General features: G+C 42.5%; 1 protein-coding gene across 1 annotated transcript in view; it reads left to right on the top strand.

The window, feature by feature from the left end:
• Positions 1-23462, top strand: part of LOC128830041 (uncharacterized) — a 109081-nt gene that overhangs the window by 62892 nt on the left and 22727 nt on the right. Inside the window, exons 11-13 of the mRNA XM_054015672.1 lie at positions 3473-3542; positions 7232-7290; positions 10308-10538. Of these exons, the coding sequence (XP_053871647.1) occupies positions 3473-3542; positions 7232-7290; positions 10308-10538 (360 nt within the window). The remainder of the gene's footprint in view (positions 1-3472; positions 3543-7231; positions 7291-10307; positions 10539-23462) is intronic.

The raw sequence follows: 23462 nt of genomic DNA, 5'->3' as shown, positions 1-23462 counted from the left end.
AGATTATTTTGTTTTAATTTATACTACTACAGGGTTACTTTCATACTGGAAGTATTAGTTTAAAAATAAAATTCCCATTGATTTTGTGAAGATCTCTAAGAGCTACTAATTTATCCTTGTGCTGCCCACATGTAACTTCATGGCAAACTGTGGGAATAAAACTCATATATCCTCCCACTTCAGAAGCGCTGTCCCCTTTCCTTTCAAGCTAAAGGAGAATACGTTACCTCTAGCAGTATGGGGCCTATGAGTCACTATGACACACTTTTTAGCAGTTCTGTTGCTACCCAGCAGAGGGCAGTGGTACACATATACACTAGTGAGTTTATTACAATACCAACAACAACCACATTCTGGTGTTCAATACCAAAAATATAAAAAACCTATAATGAGTCTCTTGAATTTTAGTCAATGATATCAGCTGCATTTTGTGACTGTTGCTATAAACTGAGTGATTTTTTTGAGGCCTCTAACCCTTACCATGCTCACCGCACAGGTTTTCTTTTCTCCTTGACTACACAAGACAGACAAGCACTGATATATTCTTGGCGATGAACTATTCTCTTAGAACACATTTGATGTTCATATATGGTCTCTTGGCTGCCTATACTCAAGCCCTTCTGTTAGGATGGCATGCCAGTTTCTTTGGGCCATTGGTGCCAACCAACAATGGTTTTACACGGGCAGGCAGCCAAATGCTGCAAGTGCCATCTCTCTTGGAAGAGTCCCTTCTTTTGTTACAGGAGTGCCACATTATTGCCATATGGCTCTTTAAATCCACCGATAGTTCTGTGCCCTGATACAATGTTTGAACGTTGGAGAGGTTGAAGAGCACTGGCAAGCAGGTTTTGAAAAGTAGCTTAATGGCAGTGCACGTCAAACACAGAAATGCAGGAAGAAGTAATTTTGTAAAAATCTGTAGACATAAAAAAAAAAAAAAAAAGACAGCCAAGTAATTTTGGTTTTAAGTGGCATCTTTGTAATTGGCTGGGATAGCGGGGAGGAATCACATCACTGCACATCAACATTAGTCAGTTTCAAATATACAGTGTGACCAATCACATAAAGACTCAGTGTTCCATGAACAATCAAGAAATATATTAAATGATTACGAGCATAAAAGTTGACCGGATAAAAATGGAAGGCATCTGGGGACAGGAATCAGAGGCCTGCAAGGTAAGAGCGGGAGGGAGGGTTTAAGACAGGACTGGCATTGGAAAAGAAATCAATGATGTGGAGAAATATAGAAAGGCTTTTCTATACAGTGGAGCCAAAGACACAAAATGAGCTACCTTTGACAATAATGATCAGTTTAATAATGGAGATGAACCTCAAGTTGAGGGTGTGAGGAAGAGAGAAAGGGCATAGAATAGAATAATGTGCCTTAAACTCAAGTACTTGGATAACTTTAAATACAAAAAGCCCCATTTTGAAATTGGACAGACAAGTTGCAATGAGATTGTACACGACTTCTACTGACTTCCATCTGGAGCTCTGTTTGCAGCCGAAGGCAGAATTTAGCCCATATGGAGGTATTTTGAATTTAATCCTAGAGAGAATGGAGAGCTAGGAATAGTTTCACAAAGGGATTTAGGCACCTAATTCCCAGATTTGGGTACTACTGGTATTCACAAAATCCTCGCTTAGCTGCTCCTTAACCCTGTAGGCACCTAAACTCATTCAGCAGTAAAAGTTTCCTACCGCCTCACTCTAGGCATTCCTCTGCCTAACTCACAGGTGGGCCCTGATCTCATAGGTGAGCTCAGAGGCTTACTAGCTCAATGGAGGAGGACTTCCCGCCTAACCTGGATGAACACTAACATTTATTGACTCGAGATGTAAATTATGACCACCCCCATGGGTTAGCAGTAGAATTTGCACTTGGACTAAAGTTTGAGCCATGACAACATGAGCAAATGGAGTCACTCCTATTTAGCCTTTTTTGTGGGGGGAAAAGAAAAACAGTCAGGGTATGTTCCATGAAGAGTCACGAAGATTAAATCGAATTCAGTGTCTTCCGTCAATGGCAATAAAAAAAATTTGTGATGCTCACTGAAGCAGGAAATCTCTCTCTCTGTTGTTACAAACTGAGTCAAACCTTGCTATGGGTTGAGTTAAAACCTTGTTGAAACGGATGTATGAATGAAAACAACAAGGATTCCTTGTGGCACCTTAGAGACTAACAAATTGATATAAAATAAATAAATAAATACATTTATTAATCTCTATGGTGCCACGAGGACTCCTCATTGTTTTTGCTGATACAGACTAACATAGCTACCCCTCTGAGGTATGAATGTGCCCTTCATTTAAGATAGTTGTAAAAGACAATTTAGAGGCCACGCTTAAACAAGGCTGGATAGAGTCAGCCCAGAAACTAGCACCAGGTGGATAGAGGATTTGACTGGGTATTAATATATGGAGATATATCTATCTCATAGAACTGGAAGGGACCCTGAAAGGTAATCAAGTCCAGCCCCCTGCCTTCACTAGCAGGACCAAGTACTGGTTTTGCCCCACATCCCTAAGTGGCCCCTTCAAGGATTAAACTCACAACCCTGTGTTTAGCAGGCCAATGCTCAAACCACTGAGCTATCCCTCCCCCTGTTGTTCTAACCAGGGGTCTGTATGCTCAGAAATTGCTCCTTTTGTTTTGGATTCCTCCTGCCTTTGTAGGATCAGGACTTGTGCATTTCTTGTAAATAAACACGATTGCATCGTCACTGTCAATTTCTGCTCCTAACTGCTCAACCTTCAAGGCCTCAAGCTGCTCGGGTCTAAAGGGAAACAGTATTGTGACATACATTTGGAATTGTCTTCTGAAATATTTAGGATTCTTTTCACTGTAGCCATGAATTTCTTTTTGTAAGAAGTAAGAACCATTCACATTCTAGAAGGAAAATTAAGTTTGATCCTTGAGAGTTCTGTTGTGCAAATTTTCCATTTAAATGACTCAGAAATAAAATTTCACATTTCCTCCTTGAGTTGGCCTGTACATTCATGAAAAGGATCTGAAATTTACAGGACTCTATGAAAAGCACCTGCTGACCCTATCTTTCCAACGTAAGGAAAGGTATTGGGTAGAAAGCTCTGTACAGTGGCTTGTACAGAGAGAAAAAGTAAGCCAGAGAGAGAGAATACAATAAACATCGGTGCGAGAAAAAGATAATCCATAACTGAGAGTTTTACATTGCAAACATAAGACATTTTTCTCTATATATTTAGGTAATAATTACCTCATTATGTTTCTATGATATATTCTTTATTCCTACTGCTTTTTGGTCCCTGACAATAATTTTTGTAGCTACAATACGGCAGAAATTACTGTTGATATTGGGCCTGTTTAATTAGCTGCCTGGAAGAGAAAGATAATTTCTTATTATTTGTCTTATGTTTGGAGATAATCCCCTTCACTCTGGAGTGAGAAGACATCCTGCAATTACACAGAGCTAAAAACAGTCCTTTCTTTCAGGGGAGGCTGCGGGTCCTGAAGGCAATGACATCTTCTAAACCTCGGCTATCATTAAAGTCTTTTAGACAGTGTAAGTCTTCATTTTAATGGAAGCATTTGGTTTTTGTTGTTTTTTTTTAAACAGTGACAATCAGCTTCTCAAGTCTCACATTCTGCAATGTAATTTTCTACATTCCATGCATTGATAAGATTCATTAGAGATGTCCCTTTTGTGGACATGCCTGTGGAGACTTTGTGAGCGGTCTCCCAGAATTTATGAGCTTCCTTTTCGTTTGATTAAGATTCTTTCATGCTCAGCCCGTTAACTTGTCTTTGCAGTTCCTCCACTGCATTACTTTTACTGTATGTTTTTGCCTGAATCTGTTTCTGATCTTGTACCAGTGGAAATCAGGATGAAATTCAAGACAGTCAATACTATACTAGTGCATAGCCAACAGTCGAGACTGCCATGCCTCACAGAGGCAGCATGGTCCAGTAGAATTGGCACTGGCCTGGGAGTCAGGAGCAGAGCTGGCCAAATTACTGCACTGGCATTCCCTAACCTCTGACCAATATTATGTTTCACAGCATATAAACATAGAAGTTAGATAAAAATATAAACTACTCTTGCTGGAAGATTTCAAACTGACACCACTTTATTTTTTAGAATTCAAACTGATAACACACAAGAACCCCAAAACAGAGAGAGACAAAGCAGGCTGCTCCATAAAGCAAAGAGGCATGACTCACTCCACCTTTCTGTAGGCTGGCTTTTCACAGATTGATTGCATTCTGCCCTACAGAGCCCACAACTTACAGCCAGGACCAGGAAACCCCCCACACACTTCTCCTAATATTAAAGTGATAGGTTGTAATTCCAACAATACATCACAGGCTATAGGATATGCTGAGGTAGGTGAAGTTTTTTCACTTTGTATAAATTAAATTCTCAAATAGTCATGGAGTGGGGAAAGAGAGTGAGAGAGTGACTGACTGTAGACAGGTGACATGGGCACTCACCTGGGAGAGGGAAGACCTGGATTCAAGTCCCTGCTCCAGAGCAGGGATGCTGGGTCTTCCATATCCCAGAGGTGTCCTAACCACTGGATTAAGAATATATTCCTCCTCATGAATCTGGTCCCATTTTTTTTTTTTTTTTGGTCAAAACTATTCAATGAATTTATGTCAAATTTGTGAATAGTTTTGAGTCAATTGAAATTGCAATTTTTGGTGATGAAACTATTTGTCCAAAACATTTCACTCAGCTCCAGTCAGGAGACCCATGTTCTATTCTCAGTGGTGGCCTGGGGTGAGTCATTTCAGCTCTCTGTGTTTCTGTTTCCTCTCCCACACTTTGTCTAGAATTTACTCTTTGGGACAGGGCACGTCTACACTGGAATAAAAGACCCACGGCATGGCCACAGCTGGCCCAGGTCAGCTGACTCGGGCTTGTGGGATGTGAGTTACAGGGCTAAAAACTGCAGTGTAGACTTTTGGGCTCTGGAATCCTTCCCCCGCATGGGATCCCAGAGGTCGGGTTCCAGCCCGAGCCCAACCATGTACACAGCAATTTTACAGACCTGCAGCCCAAGCCCTGCAAGCCCGAATCAGCTGACTCAGGCCAGCTGCAGGTGATTAATTGCTGTGTAGCTGTACCCTTACTCCATTTATAGTAAATAGCACAATGTGGCTCTGATCCTCATTCAGGCTAATTCTTTTTCCTTAGAATATTTGGCTATGATGCTCCACTCCATTATGCCATGTCTGGCTATTATTTATGATTTGGAACTCCATCGATTCAATTTTCTTTTAACACATTGTCACAATATTATTTTTTAAACTTTCATTTAGTTAAACTGTGAATTGTGTAGCAAATGAGAACATTTCATGTCAGGCACAACCCACACTGTGAGGTAACTTCTTTTTTTCCTCCCTTTTGGGCAAAATATACATCTCAAATGCATCCAGACAGATCTCACTTCCAGTATTCTGCTATCTCTAAAGGTGCAGAACTACCACAGATAGCAATAGGAATCTTGCTTCTGTAGGGAGAAGAGAAGATTGAGATCAAGATCCACCATACGTAGCTTAGGGGAGAATTCCTCTCTCTCTTTGTAATGCTGAATGAACCCATTCAAAGCTAAAGATAGGGGGCCAAATCCTGCTCTCAATTATATCTGAATCCACAGTTCTCAGGACACCAAAAGAAGTCTACAGTCATCAGTGTGGCAGTCCAGGGCTTAACTCCAAGAGTGAGGCTGCCATGTAGCCATCACTGGTGGTGACCCTGACATCCATAAGTTTAGTCCACAAAGGGGTTTTCTGATCTTGTTAGCCTTATCTTAAGCCTGCGTGGGAGGGGGAAGGAGATAATGCTTCAGATCTGCCACTGTCCTCCCCCGCCCAGCCTGGGAAACCTGTGACAAAATCCTGCCGGCCAGGTGGATTGTGAAACCTGCCTTGTTTCGGGCCGGATTGCCCACCTGGCTCGAAGGCAGCCTGCCTGGCGGGCTGACAGGGAGCTGAGAGTCGGGGAACCCTGGCCCAGGTTTTCATTCCAAATCCGAGTAAAACGAAATTTTGAAATATCGAAATCCTCCATGAAATAGAATTTCCTTTCTCTGACCAGCTCCAGTACCAAGATATAGGCTTACAAAGAATCAAATGAAGTGAGAGAACATATTGTGACATCAGCATATCCTGTCAGGGCTGGCAGTGTGGTCAGGTGGACTAGACACATAGGATAGGGAGTTGTAAGATCTAGGTTCCAGTCTTGTGATTTCCTCTTTTGGTTATCTTACCAGTGGCTTTCAACCTTTCCAGATGACTGTGCCCCTTTCAGGAGTCTGATTTGTCTTGTGTACTCCCAAGTTGCACCTCACTTAAAAACTACCTGCTTACAAAATCAGACATAAAAATACAAATGTGCTATAGCACACTATTACTGAAAAAATGTTTACTTTCTCATTTTTACCATATAATTATCAAATAAGTCATCTGTATTATAAATATTGTATTTACATTTCAGTGTATAGTATATAGAGCAGTGTAAACAAGTCATTGTCTGCATGAAATTTTAGTTTGTTAGTGACGTTTATGTAGCCTCTTGTAAAACTAGACAACTAGTTTTACAAGAGGGGAGGGATACCTCCGTGGTTTGAGCATTGGCCTGCTAAACCCAGGGGTGTGAGGGGGCCATTTAGGGATCAGGGGCAAAAATCTGTCTGGGGATTGGTCTTTTTTTGAGCAGGGGGTGGGACTAGATGACATCCTGAGGTCCCTTCCCACCCCGATATTCTATCTAGATGAGTTGATGTGCCCCCTGGAAGACCACTGCATACGTCCAAGGTACACATACCACTGTCTTGGACAAGTCAATTTATCCCTCTGGGGAAAAGTGTGTATGTCATGTGGATTATTAAGCAATTAATGTTTGTAAAGCACTTTGAACAAGTAAAGCGCAAAATAATGTGAATGACACATTTGGCCTTGGTTCCCCATCCTTTGTGGATGCAGACAGGAGAATTTATCCCTTTAATTGGAAAATATCCTACCCACTGCTTTGAAGACATAGGTATGCATGTATTATATTATATTATATTATATTATATTATATTATATTATATTATATTATATTATATTATATTATATTATATTATTTGGCCAGTTACAGCAAATGGCCATAGACGTCTTTCCTATATGTAAAGGCCTTGATCATGATAGAGACATACTCAGTTCATGGTGTTTGTTTTTAGTAACCAAAGATGTTATTAATTACAGCCCAACTCTACTGTGAGCCCATTAATGATGAAGGGTATTTGTACGAGGCCCTGACCAAGGTATTGTAGCTCATTTCACTAATTTCATTTAAATGCTGTCCGTGTGGGAAAGGTTGACCACATTAACTTGAAAATTAATGATGATATTTGCAATTTGAAACTTTAAAAGCGTGCCCTAATATTTCATGCCGAAAATCTAATAGAAAAAATGTTAATTCTGGCTGGCCACACTGTAGCACTGCCACTTTCCAGTTAAAGAGAAGCAATAATTTTTTAGATAACATTGTAATGTACTAGAGCTAAAGCAAAGAGAATCCTTCGCATTCATAACACAATTCCCAGTAGGTTACAATAGCTGCTTCCCAGTGCTACTGGAAGATTCCATTTCTAAACAGAGAAAAAGATATTCAACCTTGGGACACTAGGTTATGCATTTTAAGAGCACATGTTGTGTGTTAGTTTGTGCACAAGAGGAAGAATGATCTGATGACTAAAATAATCTCCTGGAGCTCAAGAGATCTGGTACTATTCTTGATTTTGCCACAGATTTCCTATTTGATCCTGGGCAGATTACTTACTTATTCTGTACCTATATGGTTCCCATCCATAAAGGGCTGGTTGGAAATTTTCCACTGAAATTGTTTTGACAGAAAATTGTGTTTTGGACTTAACTAAACTTTTTGCAAAAAATGTCCAGAAAATTTATAGTTTTCATTAATAAAAACCTACAGCCCCAAAACTTAAATATTTTGGCTGAAAATGGAAACATTTTGATTTAGAAATGCCACCACTATGGCACATGTGACTTGTAATTTAGTTGCCTCAGATCCCCGTTCTTCTCTGTGAGCAGAGCTCCCCAGCCAGACTACATCTCCCATGATGCACCACTGCTAAAGACTCCCATGATGTGCCACCTCTCACTTTTTTGGTCAAGAGTCAGTATTTGAATATCAGAGATCCATCCTTCTAGGCACAATAGAAACACACCGATATCTCCTGCCTCAAAGAGTTTGCATTCTAAATAAACAAGACAATTAAAGGGTATAACATCAAGCAGAAGGTTAGGGTCTGAGGCACATAGTGGTTAAGTGATTTGACCAAGGCCACATGGGAAATCTGTGGCGGAGCTAGGAGTTCAATTGCCTGCATCTGAGTCCAGTGCTTTAATTACAAGACCATCCTTTCTCTATATGGGTTTTTCCTGGAGGGATCAAAGAAGGAGAAGCATTAGTAATGCAGCCTTAATAAAGAGTAGAAAGAGTTGAAGATAAATGGTGGGATCCACAAAGGGACTTAGACATTGCACCTCTGAGCATCATGGTGCCTAGAAAAATCACAGGACAGCACTGCAATCCACAAAGCCGGAGTTAGGTGCCTAGGTTCCCTATACAATGAACCGGTCGCGATAGGCACCTTAGACTACAAACCACAAAGCCAGCACACTAGGCAGGGAACTGCCTAAACTAGCCAATGGGAGATGCCAGCCAGAAGTGTATGTGCTAGGCCGCACCCCTCTCATGGAATTAGGTGCCTAAGTCCGGGCTGCAGGGAGACACTTAGCTCTGCTTGTGATCCATGAATCAGGGAAAGATAGACATTCAGCTGACTAGGTTGCCTGCAGGGCTCAAAACTAAACACCTGTGTGTGGGAAACAACCCCCCTTATAAAACTTTACCTTAGTAGTGAAGGTACTCAGGTGGTGGGAGACCCCAAGTTCAAGTCCCCCCTGTGATGGGTTCCCCCAGGGTACCACCTGGAACTGGGGTATGACTAAGCCCCCTGATCCACCAGCCTGGGCTCCCTCTAATACTGTACTGCTGTGACAAGCTACAAAGCCTTCCAGCCTGCACTTTCACCAGCATCAATACAGGTAGGGACACACCCAGCTGCAGTTACAGGCAGGCTCTTTGACCAGCCCCTGCATGGGAAAGCTACTCCCAGCTCCTTAGGCCCCTCTGGAGTATAAACCAAAAATTATACCGTCTTGCACTGCACAGGGAATTGTACAGATGATGTCACTCCCCGCCTTATCTAGCTTTTGCATATAAGGCGGGGAACCCTTTGTCCCCAAAGTGGTCTGTGGAAAGACACTGACATCCCAAGATGGAGTCTAGAGACATGTGGTTACATCACATGTCTTTGTAGAGTCCTAGCAGCCATTACTCAGAGGCTGTCTGTAGTGTTCCAGGTGGGAGATAAGCTTCTCCTAAGGCCTATTGTTTTTTCCTAATGGCTCATTGCCATGAGTTTGCCCTTCACCACCCACAATATAGACTGAAAAAATCTTGTTTAGTGACCGTTACCGAGGTGTAACTACATTTGAAATACAGATACATAGTCAATATTCATAACTTCAGATACAAAAATGATACATGCATGCAAATAGGATAACCATAGTCAGCAAATCGTAACCTTTCCAATGACACCTCACATGACTTATCTTGCATAGAATACATTATGATTATGTTATAATCATATCATCGTAATATTTCTGTGAAGAATATGGGGTGCAATGCCCCCTTCCCTCCCCGTCTGATGAGAAGGATTTGCCACATCTCAGGTGAGTGCCCTAACCACTGGCCAATGTGATATTCTGAGGTGGGGCTCCCTCAATTTCTCTTATTGAAGTTGTTCCACTTAAATTAAATAATTAAATATTCATTGAGCCAGAAAAAGAGTTAGAATGACTCTGTAGCCTAGTGGTTAGGGCACTCACCTGTGAGGTGGTAGAGCCATGTTCAAATCCCTTCTTTCTCTCCCCCCCCTCCTTCAAGAGAAGGGGGGACTTGAGCTATGGGTCTCCCATATCCCAGGTTAGTACTGATCCACTAGGCTAAAAGTTATAATGGAGGTCCTTCTCTTCCCCAACTCCAGCTGTTTTGTGTGAACTCACCTGACTGGTAAGCAGCCTCTGAGCCCACCTACCAGACTGGGTCCCACATGTGACTTAGTAGTCCATACATTGTTATAGATTTTTAGGGCATCATCAACTGTACCAGTGCATTTCTAAAAGGCATTTTCTAGATCCATTTTCTAGATCCAACGCAAGTGAATTACTTTATGTGTCATTTCGGCAGAGGGAACCTGAGAGTCAGAAGGTTCCATTCTCAGAAACTTTTAATAAAGAGGAGTGCCTCTTGCCAGTGCTACAGAAAGAAAAAAGAACAGCTGAGCACCAACAACCAGCATCAAGGTACACCCAAAAGGCTGTGATTACGGACACAGAAGAGAGCACTAGAATAAAGGAAGGAGAGGAAGCTGCACACAAATACATTCACATTCAAACTCTCCAAACAGGTGATATCTTTGTAAGTATGTACTTAGCGCTCAGATGACCCTGAAAGAAAACATAGGGGATAATTGGACAACTCGTATCTCTTGAATATGGAGCATTTAGACAAAAGAGCTGCCCTCATTTGATACATGTTTCGTGCCTATTTATTACTTGGCCTTTTACATTCCTTTTCCTCGAAGAACAGTTACACATATAATACAAGTGATAATCATAGCAGGTAAAGATAGAACTTCATTCCCTTTTTTACAGAAAGGGAAGCCTGCTAAAGAAATAAATGGAGCCAATTAGTGGAATATAATTACAAATTCCTTGGAGTTAAAATGTGCCGCATAACGGCAGAAAATGCAATTTGCCATATGGTATTGGAAATATCCGGAACAACTATTTTCCTCTGTCGGTTTTCTGCAAACTGAGCATAGACTTGGATTATTTGGGGCTTTAAGGATTTGAATTATGCAAGGTAGCTGACTGAATGCCCCAAAGCAACAGAGAGCCTAGTTCGGTTCATAATATAAAAAGTAGTCTAGTTTTTGAAGTCTTTTTAATAAAAGTCTGCGGTTTCAATTTTCAGGAGGGGGTTGGGAAAACTTCAGAAACTTTTACATGGTCAGGGCCAGATTCTGATCTCCTCACTTTGTTGAATAGTGCTGTATTGCATGAACACTCCCATTAACTTCAGTGGGTCTATTTGCAGAGGTAGGTGCTCCTCACTGAGCAGACTATCAGAATGGCACAACATGCTTACAGAATGTTGGGAAATCATTAAGAAAGGGATAAATAATAAGACAAAATATCACATTGCCTCTATATAAATCCATGGTACGCCCACATTTTGAATACTGCGTGCAGATCTAGTTGTCCCATCTCAAAAAAGATATATTGGAATTGGAAAAACTTGGGGAAAGGTTCAGAAAAAGGCAACAAAAATGATTAGGGGAATGGAACAGCTGCTGTATGAGGAGAGATTAATAAGACTGGGACTTTTCAGCTTGGAAAAGAGACGACTAAGGAGGGATATGATAGAGCTCTATAAATCATGACTGGTGTGGAGAAAGTAAATAAGGAACTGTTATTTACTCCTTCTCATAACACAAGAACTAGGGGTCACCAAATGAAATTAATAGGCAGCGGGTTTAAAACAAACAAAAGGAAGTATTTTTTCCACACAACACACAGTCAGTTGTGGAACTCTTTGTGAAGGCCAAGACTATAACAAGGTTAGAAAAAGAACTACATAAGTTCATGAAGTAGGTCCATCAATGGCTATTAGCCAGGATGGGCAGAGATGCAAAACCATGCTCTGAAGTGTCCCTAAGCCACTGTTGGAAGACAGGATATTGGGCTAGCTGGACCATTGGTCTGACCCAGTATGGCTGTTCTTATGTTCTTATGTGCAGTAAAGCTTGACAAAAATCTCCACCAGTTGTATAAGTTCAACATACTGCTAACTTTATTGACCTTATGGCATTAACAGGGCCATTAAATTAAAGAGAAAAGAAACAATGAAAACAGAACTACATCTTTAATTAAGTCAATTATTTTGTTGTAAGAGCAGAATATACTTTTATAGCTTGAAAATGATCTCATATTTCATTTCTAAGTGAGACTTTACAAGTAGTAGTTTGGATCCATTTCACAGCAAAAAAAGCGGGGGGGGGGGAGCTTAAACACTTGGAGAGCAATTTTACAGTGAGATATAAATCTTGGAGATCAAGATGGGTATTTCTCAGCTGGATTTTTGTTACATATCTTACATATGAACAGTGGGACACTTCCTTATTTACGATCTCCACACTAGTCATGATTTTATAGACCTCAATCATATCCCCCCCTTAGTATTCTCTTTTCCAAGCTGAAAAGTCCAAGTCTTATTAATCTCTCCTCATATGGAAGCCATTCCATACCCCTAATCATTGTTGTTGCCCTTTTCAGAACCTTTTCCAAGTCCAATATATCTCTTTTTGAGATGGGGTGACCCCATCTGCATACAGTATTCCATGGATTTATATAGAGACAATATGATATTTTCTGTCTTATTATCTATCCCTTTCCTAATGATTCCCAACATTCTGTTCACTTTTTTGACTGCTGCTGCACATTGAGTGGATGTTTTCAGAGAACTATTCACAATGACTCCAAGATCTCTTTTCCGAGTGGTAACAGCTAATTTAGACCCCAACATTTTATATGTATAGCTGGGATTATGTTTTCAAATGGGCATTACTTTGCATTTATGAACATTGAATTTCATCTGCCATTTTGTTGCCCAGTCACCCGGTTTTGTGAGATCCCTTTGTGACTCTTCACAGTCTACTTTGGACCTACCTATTTTGAATAGTTCTGTATCATCTGCAAATTTTGCCACTGCACTATTTACCCCTTTTTCCAGATCATTTATGAATGTGTTGAACAGTACAGGTCCCTGGGGGACATCATGATTTACCTCTCTCCATTCTGAAAACTGACCATTTATTCCTACCCTTTGTTTCCTATCATTTAACCAGTTACCGACCCAGGAGAGGACCTTCCCTCTTATTCCATGACAGCTTACTTTGCTTAAGAGCCTTTGGTGAGAGACCTTGTCAAAGGCTTTCTGAAAATCTAAATACACTATATCCACTGGATCCCCCTTGTCCACATGCCTGTTGACCCCCTCAAAAATTCTAGTAGATAGGTGAGGCATGATTTCCCTTTACAAAAACCATGTTTACTCTTCCCCAACAAATCCACATAGGATAATTGTGATGTGTAGATTTTCCTCTCTTTAAAGTACACACATATCCCATGAACAAATAGACCACTGCCTATGCTGATAAACCTACTGGTTTGCCAAGTGGTTTTCTTTCCATACTGCCTGTAAATTCAAGGATTAATTGTCATCTCTCATCAGAGCAATAAATATTGCACACCTAGATAAGGTAATAGATGCAGGAAAACTCCCAGATTGGATGCGGGTACTGAAAAGGTTTTTGATAGCAACAGAACATGCACAATTGGTACTAACATTAGGGATGGTTGAATGGGTTGGGATAAGCTGGTCAAAATTTTAGAAATTTCAACTGCACTTTCCATTAAATGTTTGATAACATTTTCACAAAAAATCATCCATTTTTAAATAGCTCTATTAAGTACCCTCAAAACCTTTAAAAAAACTTGAACTGAACATGGAACCAAAACATTTTTGAGGTTTGAAAATTTGTCCTGACTTTTTTTGTTTGCCAGTTTTTATTCCCATGTTCTTCTGCAATGCCAGGTTCCAGGCAGGACAGGGAGTGGATGTGATAAAAATTCCATGAGACAAGCTGTATTTGTGTTAGTCTTAGGCCAATCTGGTTAAGCATCCAAATTTCTAGTTATTTTTGCAGTGGTCAGATTTGGGTCCTGTTGAAGTCAGTGGCAATATTACCAGGATAACAATAGGATCAGGTTTTGCCCAAACACCTGAGAACATTGGGCTTTATCCTGCAAAGAGCTGGAGCACCCCACTCTCCAGCTTCCACTGCAGCTAACATAGAATATCAGGGTTGGAAGGGACCTCAGAAGGTCTTCTATTCTAACCCCCTGCTCAAAGCAGGACCAATCCCCAGGCAGATTTTTACCCCAATTCCCTAAATTGCCCCCTTAAGAATTGAACTCACAACAGTGGGTTTAGCAGGCTAATGCTCAAACCACTAAGCTATCCTTTCCCCCAGCTTATCTTTAAACATAAAGGTGTTTAGCTCTCTTTGCCTTTCCCCTGCACCCCCCCCCCCCCATCTTGCTGAATACAGCTCGGCCACACTGGAGACTGTGGCACTCTGCACCATTTCAGTACAGTAGGCCTGATTCTCCATTGCCCTGCACGTTGGGCCCTCATTTATATCTTTGCAAATTGAGCATAAAATGTAATCAAATCAGAATGCTAGGGCCTGAGTCTCATTTACCCTAATGTCCCTTTACAGTGCTCTTGAAGTTTACAAGGATCTTAAAGTGGGTGCAAATATAATTGAAACCTACTATACTATATTTAGTTGGGGTTGGTCCTGTTTTGAGAAGGGGGCTGGACTAGATGACCTCCTGAGGTCTCTTCCAACCCTGATATTCTATGATAAGGCCTTGCTATATTTCCAAAGCACTGTAAAGAGGCTTAAGGCCTGACCTACTCTTAGTTTTTGTACTGGAATTACTGTTTTGTTTGCAGGTGTGGTTATTTTACCAATATAATTATACTGGTACATCCCTAGTGTGGACACAGTTATACTGGTATAAAGATGTCTGTCAGAAGGGGTCAGGGGCCCAAGCTACCTCTGCCAGGCTCCACAAGGGGAGAATGAGGCAGCTCAGGTTGACCTGGGAGTAGTTAAGTCACAGAATAACTGGGAGCAGTTAAATAGGCAGGAAAGCACTCGGGTGTGATAAAAGGTTAAGGGCCTCAGTTAGAGAGAATACCTGAGGAGGAAGCTGCCAGAGAGGGACTGCAGAGAGAGGGTTCCTCCAGCACACTGGTGAGAAGCTGCCTGAGAAACCAACACTCCACATGGGGAGAAGCCGGGCAAAAGGCTGGGGAAGTATACATGTATGATGTAGCTCAGGGAGCAGCAAGGGACTGAGAAGGATTGGTTCTGGCTGTTGCAAAAAAGGGCCCTGAGCTGGAAACTAGTGGAATGGGTGGGCCTGGGTTTCCCTACCTATTCCAGCCAAGTACTTTGAAGAAGAAGGCTTGAGACCCAGGGCTGTCTAACCCCCATTAAAGCCATGACTCCCATTATCCTGAAGGGGACATAGACTATTAGAGGGGTGCTGGAACTAGAGGTGCTGGGGGTGCTGCCGCACCCCCTGGCTAGAAGTGGTTTCCATCAAATACAGGGTTTACAGTCTTGTTCAATGGCTTTCAGCACCCCCACTATACAAATTGTTCCAATGCCATAGACTATTATGACCTGGCCAGAAGGCTGAGTCATAACAAGGAGTTGACAAACACAGCATAGGGGTGAATGAAGTCATGTCGTGTAGGTCCACATCCTGCCACAAGGGAGCGCAACAGATAAAAGGTCTTATATTATAGGGTCTTGTACTGGTATGGCCTATTCCCCTTCTCATACAGGAAAAATATTTACTGCTGTAAACACATAACTGCATCCACACTAGAGGGCCTGCAATACTTTTACGATTCCGGCCTATTTAAAACAGTTCAATTTTTATGTGTAGACAAGGCCTAAGTGTAAATATGAATCAGGCCCTTGCAGTTTTAGACCCACTTTGTACTCAGTACCACACGTGTAAATGGTATACAACTGACAAGGCAACAGAGAATCAGAGTGTTGGGGCTGTACTCATATCTCACACCAATGATCTTAAAGTGAGATTATTGATGTCAGTGCAGTTGCCCCTGATTACACTGGGGTAAGTGTGCTTGGGATCAAACCTCTTCGTGAGGAGAAAAATCTCCTTTAAGTTCTGCCCAGCAAACAAAAATCCGGTGGTTGCCTGAAACAGAGGAGCTGACGGTACTCAGTTCCCAGAACCCTATGTTCTGAGATTTCAAGCAGACTCCACGTCTGCCTAAAGCCCAGTAAATATTCCACAAACACACTGCTCACTGAGCATGGGAAGCCAGGGTAGAAATGGTATTTTTGCAAGGAAATTACCTTTTGTCATATTTTCTAGTTTTAGTGAATCAGATGCAATTGGTTTCACACACAGTAGAATTTCTTTTGTAAACCTTACCCCATTGTTTGCATGTCAACACCATATGTATCCTTTAATTAATATTGATTGCATATATGTTGTGGGAGTATGGGGCCACACTTCAATATAGAATGGGGACCAACCATTGACTATAACTCCTCTGGACACCAAATGCTCTCAAATGAGAACAAGGACAATCTGTATCTTAACTATGAACTACAGTATACAACATACTGGTTTCTTTACATATGTGCCTCTGCCCTCTATTGGAATATGAGGGGCTCGTTTATGTACAGTTAACGTTATTTATCTGTTTTTATTCATGACTTCACACTGTACAAATGCAGAAGACAGAGTCCATGCCCTCACATTGCTCATAATTAAATTCAGATCTGAACATTATTATTATTATTATTTATTATTTATTTATAGCCCCTAAAGACACCCATTGAGATTGGGCCCATCCCCCTTATGTTGGGCACACAGTCAGACACAATCTCTGCTCGGAAAAGGGTACAGTCTAGGCAGACAAGAGGTGAGAGAAAAGCAGCATTATTATCCTCTATCATCCTCATTTTAGCGATGATGAATGAAGGCGCAGCACCACTGAGGGTCAGATGTTTAAATGGATTGAGGCACCTAAAGATACAGGTAGACATTTGGTGAGATTTTCAAAAGCAGATTCAGGCACCTAATCCCGTAGGCACCTGTCTGCATCTTTAAGGGTATAAATACCTTTAAAAATCTGGCTCTAAGTGACTTTCCAAGGCCAGTCCCAAAGTCTGTGGTACAACCAGGGCTCAACTCCAGGCTCGCTTAGGTTTAGTGCAATGCTTTAAGCAGTAATGCATCCTCCCACTCCTAGCAATAGAGTTTGTATTCCTATCAGATCAAAGGCTCCTCCCTGCAAATGGCCTCTCTTAATTCCCACTTCAGCACTTGAAACAGGTTTGAAGCCGGACTCAAGTGGTGCATACCCTGGGTGCTGGCTCTCTGTATGCACAGGGTGAAGGTACAGGCTCGTACCAGTTCAGTTGTTGTTTTTTTAAATTCAATGTCTGTTTGACTCTGGGTATCACATCTGCCTGTCAGAGATGACAATGAAGTGCCTCCTGAGTGTTTCAGAGTTCAGCGGCATCATTATGATAACGTAAGTGAAATCTGCAAGAAGATAGAAAAACAAGTTTGTTCCAGTACTTGGAACACCTCACATCAACTCCTGTTGAAACAGAATTATAATTAGCGGTGAGACAGCCAATTACCCACCATTCCCATGATTAGGTGTGCACCCCCACTGTTAAAGACACCAGAAGTGCTTCTGAAGTGATTGGCACATTCCAAACAGGACAACATATCCTCTCTGTCATTAATTTAGATAACCTACCAGACTGCGCCTACAGCATAACAATGGAGATTTTGATGGTGGAAGGGTTGAAACTGGCAGAGCTCTGGGTATCTTTTATAAATATAAATGTAAAATAGCTGCGTTAGCTTTACTTGACTAGTTAAAAAGGACAAAACACTCTCTCCTAAAGATGCTCACATAAATTAACCTTTTTGCTGTATCTACAGCAGAGCCAGTGAATTACAATAGAGAGTTCAGGCCCCTGGCTGTGGTTACCAAAGCAAAGCAACCTTGTAAGCAGCCTTAGTGGTATGCAGATGGGATTGATACATTGTCTCTGCAGAGCACCACCGTCACCTTTAAGAAAAGAAAAAGGAAGATAGAGAAAGAAGAATGTTGCTAACTTTGTAAAAGTGCCCTCCTGACCCCTGCCAGACCGGGACAGGCAGATTCAGAGTCAAGACTCTGCTGTAATTTCGCATCCCGAACCTTGCACATAAGGATCACCCAGAGCCCAAAGGGAAGAAGGGGCCCTGACTGCAATGTGCCCAGCTCTCATGAATCACACCATTTTGATTCATCAACCAGTCTCCCAGTGATGCCAGAAGCTCCAGCCTTTGCGTGAATTTCAGCCTTGCCTGGGACATGGGGGTAGAATCCCCTGACTGGCTGCCTGCCCAACCTCCTGGGGAAGAACAGCCAATCAGTGCTGCTGCAGGAAACAGGCAGAGCTCTCCCCTCTCTCCTCAAGTGCCAGGGGGGATTTTTGGATGAATTCCTGCCTCCCCAAAAGCTGTATGCGGGTTCTTCACCCTGAAGCAAGGGGTGGGAGTTTGGAACTGATGACCTGTAAGGTTAGCCCCCAAAAACCACTTGAAGAGACTGCTGTGTCACCTCTGCTTGTCTTTTCATGAGTCCTTTTGCAACTTTCCCCATAATTATGAACATTTCCTAATTATTTTGTTTTTAAAACACACGTTCTCTCTTTTTTCTCGGCTCTAGTAATTTAGGGTTTTGCCACACTTCAAGAGATTGCTTATTTATTTTACTTTTCTGGGTTGTAGTCACACTGTGCATATTCTTCAGTTTATTTTATCTACTGTATTTAATAAAAAGTTATTCAGGCACCTTAAATAGACACTGAGCTCATGTATTTCTTTCTGCCAGTAGAGGTGTGCTAACCACATCTTCTATACACTTAGCTAAATTCCCCCTGCACTTTGAAATGGATAAGGAATTCTTCTCTTCACATCCTAGGTTAGCATGTGGCACTGCTGTTAAATGACTGCCACATTCTGTCCCAGAGGTGGCAGAAATGCAGTGGTGGGTGAAATAACTCATCTGTCATTTATAAAGTGCTTTGGACTGAAGGCTCTTTAAATATGTGAAGATATTTATTAAAATCATGATATAAAGCCCTTTGAAGTCAATGAGAGACTTTCCATTGATTTTGGATTGGGACTTATTATAATTATGTTCTCCATTCCCCTCTTTCCCTCTCCCTGCTCCCTGCTTGGCAACTTAGACACACAAGGATGCAAAGGTCAAGGGGAATTTTTATTTGGTTTCCATTTTGTATTCACCTGTGATTTACCTTTGACAAAAAAAAATTCCCCCACTTAGAGGCAGCAAATGGGTCTTAATTAGTACTTGCAGCAGTGAAAACACTCTCTGAATAAACACTTATTAGTTGGCAGATCAGAAACTAAAAAGCCATCTTGCTTGGTTATTGGTGGCCAGATGTTTGATCATTCACTTGAAGATGTGAATTATAATTCTTTCTGTAGGTGGCTCAAGGAAATAATTGCACATAACTTACCTGAGTACCCTGCTGTATAATTAGGTGTTTCAGAGGATGAAAAGGTAGCTGAGTTTCTTTGGCTCGTTCAGATGTTTGAGTAGGTGGAGGGGGGAGAGACCTCACTCCTACTTCATAACTAAGCAGCACCTGCCTCTCGAGACAGGGTTGTAGAGGAAAGAGCCTCTCTGTTAAAGAGCAAGAGAATAAAATTGGCTTAAGTTCCTGCAACAGTCGACATTTCTTATTGCCTTTGTTCCCTGATAAGTGGTGAAGCTTTAGACTGAGAATTCAAGAGGCTAGCTCCCACACAAGCTGCAGCATTTGCAGCACACCTGTACTTTGCTCCACTGTGCACTTTTCCAAAATATCTCCTCAGGTCACTGCAGCAGGATTTCGTTTCATTATTTTCCCAAGAAATGATTTCTCAACAGGCTCAGAAGGCAGCTTTCAGAACCGGTTGTCTCTTCTTGCCCAGGTTAACAGGGTCAGAATAGCATCACAACTAATGATGTCGGAATGTCATGCTGCCCCATTGTACACCTCCCTTTCCGTTTTAAGGCACTAATGGAAGGTGCCAGAATTAGATTGTAGAGCTGGATTGGAGCAGTGCGATTTTCATTAAAGGACAGGAAGGTGAATAAGTACAGGGAAAACAGCTAAGTGGGAGGATGAGAAAATGACCTGATTAGAGACAATATGGAAATCTCAGGTGCAAAATGAATAGGGTAGTTGGTTGCCAGAAAGGAGAATGGTTTGTTTGGGTGCAGGTATACATCCTAGTGTATACTCTAGCTACCTCTCTAAATCCACAGATGCTAGGGGTATGGAAGTGACAAGAGTAAATTACACAAACTCTGGTGCTTGTTGCCTCTGCAGGGCAGTACCCACTGGAGCCAGACTTCAGAGCTATGCAGGCCTGCTTTTATCCTGAAGGGGGAAAGACCTCAGGGGTAGTCACATAATACATATCAATCTGTCGCATGTCGTCCCACTGCCCGGGGTCAGAGACACAAACTCAGCCAAACACAGGATTTGGCGCACATTTAGTGCACATAATGATAACTGTACCAGATATGGACTCGTGACAGAGCTTTCTTTATACATACCAGATATTTTCATCATAAGATCATAGAATCATAGAATATCATGGTTGGAAGGGACCTTAGAAGGTCATCTAGTCCAACCCCCCGCTCAGAGCAGGACCAATCCCCAACTAAATCATCCCAGCCAGGGCTTTGTCAAGCCTGACCTTAAAAACCTCTAAGGAAGGAGATTCCACCACCTCCCTAGGTAACGCATTCCAGTGCTTCACCACCCTCCTAGTGAAATAGTGTTTCCTAATATCCAACCTAGACCTCCCCCACTGTAACTTGAGACCATTGCTCCTTGTTCTGTCATCTGCCACCTCTGAGAACAGCCGAGCTCCATCCTCTTTGGAACCCCCCATCAGGTAGTTGAAAGCAGCTATCAAATCCCCCCTCATTCTTCTCTTCTGCAGACTAAACAATCCCAGTTCGCTCAGCCTCTCCTCATAAATCATGTGCTCCAGACCCCTAATCATTTTTGTTGCCCTCCGCTGGACTCTTTCCAATTTTTCCACATCCTTCTTGTAGTGTGGGGCCCAAAACTGGACACAGTACTCCAGATGAGGCCTCACCAATGTCGAATAAAGGGGAATGATCACGTTCCTCGATCTGCTGGCAATGTCCCTACTTATACAGCCCAAAATGCCGCTAGCCTTCTTGGCAACAAAAGCACACTGTTGACTCATATCCAGCTTCTTGTCCACTGTAACCCCTAGGTCCTTTTCTTCAGAACTGCTACTAGCCATTCGGTCCCTTGTTGAACCTCATCAGGTTTTTTTTGGCCCAATCCTCTAATTTGTCTAGGTACCTCTGTATCCTATCCCTACACTCTAGTGTATCTACCACGCCTCCCAGTTTAGTGTCATCTGCAAACTTGCTGAGAGTGCAGTCCACACCATCCTCCAGATCATTAATAAAGACATTAAACAAAACCGGCCCCAGGACCGACCCTTGGGGCACTCCGCTTGATACCAGCTGCCAACTAGACATGGAGCCATTGATCACTACCCGTTGAGCCCGACGATCTAGCCAGCTTTCTATTCACCTTACAGTCCATTCATCCAGCCCATACTTCTTTAACTTGGTGGCAAGAATACTGTGGGAGACCGTATCAAAAGCTTTGCTAAAGTCAAGGAATAACACATCCACTGCTTTCCCCTCATCCACAGAGCCAGTTATCTCATCATAGAAGGCAATTAGGTTAGTCAGGCACGACTTACCCTTGGTGAATCCATGCTGACTGTTCCTGATCACTTTCCTCTCCTCTAAGTGTTTCATAATTGATTTCTTGAGGACCTGCTCCCTGATTTTTGCAGGGACTGAGGTGAGGCTGACTGGCCTGTAGTTCCTCGGATCCTCCTTCTTCCCTTTTTAAAAGATGGGCACTACATTAGCCTTTTTCCAGTCACCCCCGATTGCCATGAGTTTTCAAAAATAATGGCTAATGGCTCTGCAATCTCATCCGCCAACTCCTTTAGCACCCTCGGATGCAGCGCATCCGGCCCCATGGACTTGTGCACATCCAGTTTTTCTAAATAGTCCCGAACCACTTCTTTCTCCACAGAGGGCTGGTCACCTTCTCCCCATACTGTGCTGCCCAGTGCAGCAGTCTGGGAGCTGACCTTGTTCGTGAAGACAGAGGCACAAAAAGCATTGAGTACATTAGCTTTTTCCACATCTTCGGTCACTAGGTTGCCTCCCTCATTCAGTAAGGGGCCCACACTTTCCTTGACTTTCTTCTTGTTGCTAACATACCTGAAGAAACCCTTCTTGTTACTCTTAACATCTCTTGCTAGGTGCAACTCCAAGTGTGATTTGGCCTTCCTGATTTCACTCCTACATGCCTGAGCAATATTTTTATACTCCTCCCTGGTCATTTGCCCAATCTTCCACTTCTTGTAAGCTTCTTTTTTGCATTTAAGGTCAGCAAGGATTTCACTGTTTAGCCAAGCTGGTCGCCTGCCATATTTACTATTCTTTCTACACATCGGGATGATTTGTTCCTGACCGCAATAAGGATTCTTTAAAATACAGCCAGCTATCCTGGACCATTTTGCCCTTCATGTTATTCTCCCAGGGGATCCTGCCCATCTGTTCCCTGAGTGAGTCAAAGTCTGCTTTTCTGAAGTCCAGGGTCCGTATTCTGCTGCTCTCCTTTCTTCCTTTTGTCAGGATCCTGAACTCGACCATCTCATGGTCACTGCCTCCCAGTTTCCCATCCACTTTTGCTTCCCCTACTAATTCTTCCCTGTTTGTGAGCAGCAGGTCAAGAAAAGCTCTGCCCCTAGTTGGTTCCTCCAGCACTTGCACCAGGAAATTGTCCCCTACACTTTCCAAAAACTTCCTGGATTGTCTGTGCACCGCTGTATTGCTCTCCCAGCAGATATCAGGGTGATTAAAGTCTCCCATGAGAACCAGGGCCTGCGATCTAGCAACTTCTGCTAGTTGCCAGAAGAAAGCCTCGTCCACCTCATCCCCCTGGTCTGGTGGTCTATAGCAGACTCCGACCACGACATCACCCTTGTTACTCACACTTCTCAACTTTATCCAGAGACTCTCAGGTTTTTCTGCCGTTTCATACCGGAGCTCTGAGCAGTCATACTCCTCTCTTACATACAATGCAACTCCCCCACCTTTTCTGCCCTGACTGTCCTTCCTGAACAGTTTATATCCATCCAGGACAATACTCCAGTCATGTGATTTATCCCACCAAGTCTCTGTTATTCCAATCGCATCATAGTTCCCTGACTGTGCCAGGACTTCCAGTTCTCCCGGCTTGTTTCCCAGGCTTCTTGCATTTGTGTATAGGCACTTAAGATAACTCATCGATCATCCCTCTATCTCAGTATGAGACAGGAGTCCTCCCCTCTTGTGCTCTCCTGCTTGTGCTTCCTCCCAGGATCCCATTTCCCCACTTACCTCAGGGCTTTGGTCTCCTTCCCCTGGTGAACCTAGTTTAAAGCCCTCCTCACTAGGTTAGCCAGCCTGCTTGCGAAGATGCTCTTCCCTCTCTTCATTAGGTGGAGCCCGTCTCTGCCT

Source organism: Malaclemys terrapin, chromosome 1 (assembly GCF_027887155.1).
Source record: "Malaclemys terrapin pileata isolate rMalTer1 chromosome 1, rMalTer1.hap1, whole genome shotgun sequence".
NCBI lineage: Eukaryota > Metazoa > Chordata > Testudines > Emydidae > Malaclemys > Malaclemys terrapin.
This window is presented reverse-complemented; position numbering and strand designations above follow the sequence as displayed.